The sequence below is a fragment of the Dendrobium catenatum genome, unplaced genomic scaffold (assembly GCF_001605985.2).
Source record: "Dendrobium catenatum unplaced genomic scaffold, ASM160598v2 fragScaff_scaffold_1400, whole genome shotgun sequence".
NCBI lineage: Eukaryota > Viridiplantae > Streptophyta > Magnoliopsida > Asparagales > Orchidaceae > Dendrobium > Dendrobium catenatum.
In genome coordinates this window covers 2,333,797-2,343,996 of record NW_021319862.1, presented here as the reverse complement: position 1 = coordinate 2,343,996, position 10,200 = coordinate 2,333,797, and the positions used below count along the sequence as shown (strand labels likewise).

Genomic DNA, 10,200 nt, shown 5'->3' with positions numbered 1-10,200 from the left:
GCTATACTAACACTTTAAGTAGGGCATATGAACTAAAGCTAAAAAATAATATATAAGAAGCCAAGTCAAAGGAAATACTTCAAGAAGTGCAAAATTGAGAATAGTCAAAACTTGCAATATAAGCCTGTATTTTCTTTTTTCTTGAGCATGTATTTAGGTGTATTTTGGCAAGACAATCGAGTACATACTCACAAGTAGCGATCAAAATTAAACACTTGATTTCTCTAGTAAACTGAATTGTATTATCTCGATCGTATTGTATGATTAGTTGTTCCAAAAATTAAATCAAGTGTTTAATAAAAAAATTAATAAAATTGAAAAAATAAGGATAACTAATGGTATTGTATGATCTTGATTATCTAGGATGATCAAATTTTTTGATAAATTCCTACTCAAAATTCTAGATTTTCAAAAATGCAAATTTGGAATTTGAACTAATTATATTGTACGATCTTGATCGTACTGCATGAATATTAACAAATTTTGCCTATTTTGACCTGAGAATTAAACAATCAAATTAGTAATTTATATGATATGAATCATACAATACAAATGAATAAAAGATTTGTTTTTTTTTTTTTTTTTTTTAAAATTTTTTTTTTTTTTTTTTTTTGATAAAAATGCTAATTGAATTAATAAAGAAAAAAATTATTACAATATACTATGTGATAGAAAGCCTATCACAATCCTCCTTTAACAATTTGAGAAACAAAGGAGGTCCTTTTTTTTTTTAACAAAGGAAGTACCTTTTTGCTACTCAACTCTTCCAAAAAAATCACCCTCTAAAGCTTTGTTAGCAGAAAAAATTAGCTAACTTATTACAATTTCTATTTGCAAAATGAAATAGAACTTTACCAAAGCCATCCAAGAATGAAAGATATTCAATTTCTTCATTTAGATCATTACGATTGCCTTCCTCCACCTATTTTTGCAAATAATTGATGATATTGAGATTATCACCTTCAAGAATAATCCCTTTTGCATACAACATCCACTCCATAGTGATTTTCTTCAATGAACGAAAGGCAATAAACTCCAATAAACCAATATCCCAATGAATGCAACTGATTCCAAAAGCTAGCAAGAATCTCCCTTTTGAATCTCTAAAAGCTCCATCGATCCCACCATTGTTAAACCTTGTTAAAGAAGCATCAATGTTTACCTTAATCCATCCTGGGGGCGGAGGGTGCCAATGAGAAAACAGCTGATCCAGTTGGTTGGATAAAAGATTTGTTGGACAAACTATTGTTCATCCAGGATGATGCTTTATTATATTCATTTAATCATATATATGATTCATATCATACAGTCTGACTCAACAGAACTCAAATTCAAGTGTTTTTTATATTGAACTAATCACATAGTACAAACACAATTTGTACCGCTCAATAAGTATATTAAATAAAAAATAGAGTTCTCTTTAAATAGCTAATTTTGATTCTTTTAACCCTAAGTGTGTGTGAGGCAAGAGATTAAAAAAAATTCTTGGAGAAAAAGAGGGTGTTCTCTTTCTCCATGAGAGCTTGTCCAAACTACTTCGAAGAGAGGGTGAATATGAATGAGGGTTCCTTGAGGGAGTCAAGGGCTATGATAGGGAGATCACATGCTTGTCCTCACTAGCTTACACCTTTTCCTCTAAGGTTTGTGTTGGAGTTCTTGAAGATGAGATTTAGAGAGAGAGAGAGAGAGAGAGAGAGAGAGAGAGTCATATTAGGTGGAAGAGTTGTGACTAAGTAAGGAGGCTATGGGATCAGAATCTCTACTGTTGCGAGGAGTAAGAGGGTGAAGGTAAATCTGCTGTATTGGAAAGTAGAAGGAGAGAATCTAGGCTTGGAAGGAAGATCTTGTAAAGTTCATTCTCCACCTAAAAATTAATAAGGGATTCTTAGTCTTGTTGGGTACAAAAGGAGTCCTTATTAGTGGGATTTCTAAGGAGAAGGAATTTGAGTGGACATAGGTCAAGTTGATTATAAAAATCCTTGTATTGACCCCCTGAGGCTTAGCTCATATTATATTATCTTGATAATCATAAATTAATTAAACTTAATTGTTAATTGGATAATTTTAGTCTAATACACTAGCAGAATTAACAACCACCAATGTATACAAGGATGAAATAAAAATATGTTGGGTGATAATGAAACTAGGATGATAGAAGAAAGATTATGAATTTAAATGATAAGGCAAAATCCATGAAATTAAAGTTAAACTTCAAGATAAGTCATGGATTACCCAATAACAAGGTGATACTATTCATGTCAATAATTACATTTTTATTTCTTTAGTACTCCATTTGATTTTCGAAGTAAAGGAATTATGAAATAATGAGCACACACACATGAGAGTAAGCGACATAAATAGTTAAGAGCATTTAAACATAAGAAAATATATTAATCTCTAATAAATTGTATTATACGATCTATATCATACTATACAATTTAGATCATTCAATACAACATGAGTTGGTAAAAGAATTAGATAAGATCAATTTGTAATAATTAAAAAAATCATAAATTAATTATCATGAACTAATATATTATATGATGCAAATCATATTTAACAATTAAACCTAATTTTAATTTAAATTATCATGGCAAGGCTATTTTTTTTAATTAGATTAATTCAAAACTTAAATTAATCATACCATATGATGCATATAATATTGCACAATCAATTCTAAATTAATCTAATTAAGCTATACAAATTAAGAGGTTAATTAATGCATATCTATCATTACTAATAATACAATACTATGAAAATCATATTTGATGAGAAAGTAGAAATAGGTTCTTATACTTTTTTATTATTTGAATTAATCGTACTATATGATACTTGGATCGTTCTATAAGATTGACCCTTTGCAATTTAGCTAATTTTATGCAGGAGTTATTACTTGTGTTCAAACACAAGGTGGTTTGACCAATTATTTTCTTATTTCGGTTGGATTACATCAATGATCAACCTTAAGTCCATATCTTTTTGCTTTAGTCATGGATGTTCTGACTAGACATTTGCAAGAGGATGTACCTTGGTGTATGCTTTTTGCTGATGATATTCTTCTTAGTGATAAGACTAGAGAGGGAGTTGAAGGTAAACTCGAATTATGGAGGTCAACTTTAGAGTATAAAGGTTTTCGCTTGAGTAGATCTAAAACTGAATATATGTAGTGTAATTTTAGTAGCAATAAACCTAGTGATGTGATTGTGACTTTGGGTGATCAAGTCATTAATAAGAGTATACGTTTTAGATATCTTGGATATATTGTTCAGAGTGATGGTAAAATTGATGGGGATATTATCAGAGAATTCAAGCTGGATGGTTGAAGTGGAGGAATGTATCAGTCTTATTGTGCGATAGAAAAGTCCCTCTCAAACTTAAGGAAAAATTCTATAAGATGATGGTGAGACCTGCAACGCTTTATGGTGCCGACACTACGGGAAAACACGCGAATATCGTCGGATTTTCCGGCGGAAAATTCTGGACGGTAATAAACGGCGCAGTTACCGGCGGATTTGCTCGACGTATAGTTGTCAACCTTTCCGGCGCAAAATACGTCGTAAATTCACCGACGCATGTTCCGCCGGAAAATCCGACGGTATAGGGATGCCTGAACCATTTCCGTCGCACGTTACGGCGGAACTTTTCCGGCGTATGTTACCGGCGGACATTGCGCCGGCGTATTTAAACTCAACGAAATATATCCGACGGATTAGACGTCGGAAATGATACCGACGTCACTAGTGTCATTACCGGCGGAACGTCCGCCGGTAAAAGACCTATTTCGCGAACCCGAACCCCTCTGGCCGTCATTTGTTTCCTTCCATTCTCTCACTTCGACTGCTTCGCCCATCGCCCTCCGTCGCCGTTCGTTGCTCGCCGTGGTTAGACATCGCCGACGGTCACCGGACTTCGCCGTCGACGGTCACCGGACTTTGCCGAGCCTCCTTCCTAGTCGCGCGCCGCCTCTCTCCTTCCTAGTCGCGCGCCGCCGAGGAGATAACCGAAGGTTTTTGTTTTCAATTTTTTTGCTATTTCGGTTGGATTACATATAGGATTAGCCTTAAGTCCATATCTTTTTGCTATAGTCATGGTTGTTATCATTAGACATTTGCTAGAGGATGTAGTTTGGTGCATGCTTTTTGTTGATGATATTGTTCTTGTTGATAAGACTAGAGAGGGATTTGAAGGTTTTTGTTTTCAATTTTTTTTGCTATTTCGGTTGGATTACATATAGGATTAGTCTTAAGTTCATATCTTTTTGCTATAGTCATGGTTGTTATCACTAGACATTTGCTATAGAGAAATTAAAAAGATGCCAAATGAGTGAAGGGCACAGGTTCAAGCTCAGCTGCAAGCACAGGTTCAAGCTCAGTCACAAGCTGATTGGCAAGCTCAGCTGCAAGCACAGGTTCAAACAAGTATTCAGCAACACAATCAGTTGTTGGATGAAAAGCGCAAGATGAGGGAGCAGCTAAGTGGAAAAGACGTAGCTCCACCTGAGGAGGAGTCCACGGAGTCAGAGTAGTTTAATTTAGTTTATATGAACTTGTTTATTTCTGTGAACATGTTTTATTGAACAGTTTCTTTTAATGTGATGTTTTTAGTTGATTGTTAGTACTGAACTGTTTCTTTTAATGTTATAAACTGTTGTGAAACTGTGGTGAAATTGTTGATATGTTGTAATGTTACAATTGAAATGTTGTAGAATTGATATTTGTATAGGTTTGCAGGTGTGGAAATTTGATTGTTGGCTGGGAAGGAAATATTTTTTTTGTCAATGCTCCAGGTTTCCGGTGGATTTTGCGCCGGAAGTTCGCCGGAAACGACGATACAACGAATCATATCGTATGTACCGTCGTCTTTGTTCTGTCGGAAATTACCGGCGCACAGTCCGCCGGTACGTACCGGCGTACAATTTGCGTCGCAAACGAGTTCGTGGGGTTTCTACGCACACTTTGTGTCGTCTTATCCGCCGGTAATGGCCGGCGCATAATGCCACGCTAATTACCGGCGGATATGGCACCGGAATCAAGACGTTTTTCAACGTCGAAAATGAACCATTTTTTTGCCGGTAGTTCGTCGGAAACTGCGCCGGAGAAATTTCCGACGCAAAATTAGCACCGGAAATAATTTATCGACGCGGCCGAAACCGGCGTATGGATTTCCGCCACAACGTGCGCCGGAAACGTATATTTCCGTCGGAATATCTATGTATTCCGGCGGATTTCGTCCGCCGGTAATATGGGGTTTTCCTGTAGTGCGAATGTTGGCCATCAAAAGAGAAGCATAATACTAAGGTAAGTATAGCAGAGATGAGGATACTTAGGTGGATGAGTGGCTTGACCCATAGAGATAAGATACGAAATGAGCATATACGTGAAAAGGTTGAAGTAGCTCCAGTAGAATATAATATTAGAGAGAGACGCCTTAGATGGTTTGGTCACATTAAACGGAAGTTTTCTGATGACCTGGTTAGGAAAGTTGAGGTAATAGATTTGACTTATGTTAAGAAAGGTAGGGGTAGACCTAAAAAGACTTGTTTAGAAAATATTAGAAATAATCTTTTTTTATTAGATTTAAATGAGAATTTGACTTTTAACCAGACACAATGACAAAAAAGGATTCATGTAGCCGACCCCACGTAGAGGGACAAAGGCTTAATGTCGTTGTTGTTCTTCTTCTTCTTCTTCTTTGGGCATTTTATATAAAACCTCTTCTAGAGACCAAAAAAAAAAGAGACTAAAAAATTAGTAAGAGAGAGTGCCTTGTGGGAGATTTCCTTGTGCTTTTCATTTAATGACTCTAAATGTGAAAATCCCTTTGTGAACTTGTGCAATAATTAATTATTTCACTTCTTTTATACTATTTTTTTGCTTTGATGTTTATTATTGAGTGTTGATAGTTGTTATTTGATTGAGCTTGTAAGAGATAGATGAGATCTTGAAACTTTTCTAAGGTGTAAACTACCTGATGGGCTAGAGCAACAATTTTTCTTGCTTTGAGTATACGAAGAGGGTGTCAAATTTCTCTATTATCAAATAAAGAGAGAGTGAGAGACTGCTCTAACTGGTGGTGGCTGAATGAGAGAGTAGTAAATCTTTGTGTTAAAGTGCTCAAGGTGTAAACATAGTCAATATTGCCAAACTGAATGATGCATTTGAGCAACTGCATTTATTGAAGATGAACAAAATAATTAGTGCTTCGGTTTACTGTGGAGGCTTTACTAGTGGTCAAAATCCGTGCAAAATGAGAGTTTTAACGGTGGTTTTCAAACCACCTGTAAAAATCGCTGGGAAAAAATTCATGGCGATTATAATGCTGAGGAGAGCTACAAGCCAGCCACAATATGGCGATTTATCTTTAGTTCACTATTCTATGGTAGCTTTGATACTGGAAAAGATTAATCTAGTTCTAAAGTATATGTTCTATTGTAACCTCCGAAAATTAAAAAAAAAAAATTGTGTAAACACAAAGGGAGCATTGACGCTGATTCTGTTTGGAAAAGGCCGTATGGAAAGCTATCATCAATTTGTTCCTAAGGTCTGATTATTATTTAAGCATACAAATTCCTTCGAATTAGCAAATCTAGAAAAAAAACTTCTGAATGCATCATATGAAAACAGCAACAACTACAACAGAAGCATCTTTCACCCAAAAAATAATAGTCAATGTTGGTGCCTACATCACATCATCAACAAAAAAAACTAATAAATAGGCATAGAAGTTTGCAAAGTTAAGCAATAAAAACTAGTTCAATACCCACATTATTAGCAAACATTACAAGATACTCAATAGATATGCTTATAGATACGGCTTAACTATACATACCCCTACAAAACAGTTCATGGCGATAGATTGCAATGTCACAAATTTAGTGATAACCAACTGGAGCCGGTGCCTGCTTCAGGTCCATACCCTGATAATGAACGTCCTGGGATCCAAAAAGTTTTAATTAGACTGGGCAGTTAACTTCATAGAACTAGAAATTAAATCCAATCCATTGATGAGTGTCAAATTATGACATAAAGGAGTTGTCCAAGCAATTTGGTGCTAAGATTAGGCTTTGATTGCTTAATGGGAGTAGTAGTTTTAAACTGGTCTAGCTCACTCTATGTTTGGGTGCTGGAAAGTTAATTTAAGCAAAGGTAATTTGTGATATGGGTACAGGGAAAAAAATCAGGTGTTCATATTACTAATTTACTAGAGATTATTCTCTGCGGACATCGGACGAGAAAAATCATCTGGATTTGCCTCTGTGATCAATAAAAATGCACTATGAAGTACTTTTATTGTTTGCAGGGACAAATCTGACAGTTCTTCCGATTCGATGCCCGCGCACAGAATAATTCATCATATTTTAAGCCATAGATCCCTTAAAATATGATAAGAACCAAAGATATTGGTACAGCATAATAGTAAGTTCGATCAATCACTTTCCACATTCTGCCTATCAGCTGTTGATTTGACATGAAATAGAAAATCACTCAAAAACATCTACTTCGAGAACAATCATTGAAATCCAGAAATGCCTGCTAGTTTCTATCAGGACTGGTTTCCTTTACAATTAACAGTTTTAAGCCAAACTAAACAGGATCACTACAATAAGGACCTTACGATTAAACCAATAGTAAGGAATGTTAGAAGCAAAAGAGACAATCGAAACGTCATATACATACCGAAGCAAAGTGGTTGACGTCACGGTGATGAGCCTCGTCGGCGCGAACAACCATGACGACGTCTCGCAGCGTTGCGTCCGGTGGCAGGCGCCAGTAGTCCTTGGCGATCATCGGGGCCGGCACGTTCTCAATGTTACCATTGTCGAGCTCCTTGAGAAACTCAGTATAAGAGTGGATAGCCTCCTCTTCAAGGTAGCCAACAACGCGGTGAGCGAATTTGGGCGATAAAAGGTAGCCCACGAAATAAGCATTGAAGAAAATTCCCTGCACTGTAATGACAAGGGCTCGTTCATACCACCGCGGCTGTGTGACTTCCATGAAGGTCATGAGATGCATTCTTTCGTTCTCGGCTTCCTCGAGCAGGGCGCGAACCCACCCGCCACTGTGCTCGAAACGGCGAAGTGAACGGAGATGGAGGAGCATCCCGCCGACCATTCCTGGGACTGCTGCGACGGTTTCCAGCATCATCGCCCGGCAACCATATCTCCTCTGCGTCAGGGAAAGTAAGATTTCGAATTATTGTCGCCAAAACATGGGAAAATCTTTAATGATGGAAAAAATATAAGATCAGGGTTCTTACCTGGAAGAATATGTCGGTGGGAACCCGGAGAAGCTTTACCATCCAATAAGCAATTTTGTCCAAAAACACAGTCGGAGCGTGGTGCTTCTTAAGATCGATCGTCGTATCAGACATATACGTATCCCATGGCTATTTCAACAGGAGAAGTTTACCATCGCTAGGATTAGTATCGATTCATTAAAGAAAGACCAACAAACTGACAAGGGACTCGATTTACCCTAAAGCAGGACCATCGCCACTCGGACCCATCCTCCTTGAAGAGCCTGCGAGGCGCGACGCCCCAATAGCTCGTCATCTGATTCGAATCAGAAGGATTCGCGGCGGCAGAGGCTTTCCCTTCCGATGATTCATCATCGTTCCCACCGACTGATGCCGTGGCTGCGGATGTACTGGCCATCCGCACCGGTAAGAACCTCACAATCGTTGCCGATGCGGCGGAGGATGATCTGGATCCAAACAACATATCATTGAACTGAGCACCGGAAACCGCGCGCACCACCGCCACGGACGACGAATATGTGGAGGACATTCGCAGGCCTAGTTGCCGCACCAGAATCATCGATCCGCCGACCCGAGACGGCATCATCGTTGGGCTTTGAGAAGAGATTTGGGGCAGAAGTTGACGGAACCAGGAAATTTTGAGGGCACTTTTTTTTTTTTTTTTTTTTTGTTAACTTTTTCGCAGGTTTTAAGCATAGGAAATGCGTTGGGGTTTTATTACAGAAGCGGGAAGAGAAGGTGTTTTTTCTTCCGGTCAATTAGGCTGCTCGAATAAGCACACCGCCGGCACACGAACATGATGGCTCGATGACGTCACCTATTTCCACACGTTCAAAATTTTGTTGGGTGTTATTTTTCAACCATTTATTTTCCAAAAAATTGGGAATCTTCCGATATTAACTTTCCCAAACATCCGGGTCAAAATTTCATATACAGAAAAAACAAATAAATTTTCAAAGTTTTTGAAATTACGCAAAAGTCCATGTTCGTATGAAAAAAATTTAAAGCAAAACAATGTGAAACTCAAGCTTCGATAATAATTTATTTTTAAAGGTATATTATACGAATAATTAAGATACACCTCCTAAAATAAATTTATCATTTTGAATCTATCAAAATTTGCAAATTAAAATTTCAATATTTATTTATAATAATATGAGTACTATAAGAAAAGCTACAAAAAAATAATAAAAGTACAACAATTTATGTCTCATAATATAGACTGTCTTATAAACATATCATTCTCTATCTAGCTTGAAGGATGATTGCATCTTCATTTTTAATTTGAGGCAACTTCTCTTGTGTTGATTGTGTAGATGCGAGTAGTTGCAGGCAAGCTTGCTTGTTGAGGACCAACTGATGAGGCTATGGCAGGCAAGTACTTTGACATTATTGGTCTCCTTTGAAGAAGCCTAGATTTAATGTGATGTGGGAGGCAAGTATGTTCAAATGGCGGGGGTAGTAGGCTCCATGATACAGCTTAATGTGATGAAGCAAGCTGGAGCCCCCTTATAAAGATCATTTCCTGGAGTTGAGATGATGAGTATTGTTGATGATATTCTACCGTAAGTATTGACGAGTTGCTTGTGAGGGCACTTCTTGCTAGAGGACCAATCCCAAGTTGAGTGGTCCATGTGTACTCTTGGGCTTTTCATGTTGTAGGTGACTCTCCTATAAATATTTTATTGATTAAGGGAGTGATGGTGGATTCCCATTTCGAGTTCAATGACGTCTGAGTTCTTCTTGTATGCCCGTTCATTTTTTGTTAAATATCTAAATAGGCATATACGAGTAAACATTTAATTTCCCGATTCAATTGACCCTTTGAAGAGCAAGTGACAAAATAGACAAGTGAATTTATCGTGAGCACTTAATAAAGCTATGAAACAATTAAGGTAAAATAAATGCTAAGTTACTATATTTTTATTATAGCCTCAACTATCG

The 10,200-nt window shown here is 37.2% G+C and overlaps 1 protein-coding gene across 1 annotated transcript; it reads right to left on the bottom strand.

Annotated features, from left to right (window-relative positions):
- Positions 1–6,632: 6,632 nt before the first annotated feature.
- On the bottom strand, positions 6,633–8,974 carry LOC110092347 (ubiquinol oxidase 1a, mitochondrial). Its single transcript, XM_020816852.2, has 4 exons — positions 8,474–8,974; positions 8,257–8,385; positions 7,677–8,165; positions 6,633–6,931 (listed from the first exon to the last, which is right to left on the bottom strand). The coding sequence occupies exons 1-4, from the start codon at positions 8,840–8,842 to the stop codon at positions 6,872–6,874; spliced, it is 1,047 nt and encodes a 348-aa protein (XP_020672511.1). The 5' UTR covers positions 8,843–8,974; the 3' UTR covers positions 6,633–6,871.
- Positions 8,975–10,200: the final 1,226 nt, after the last annotated feature.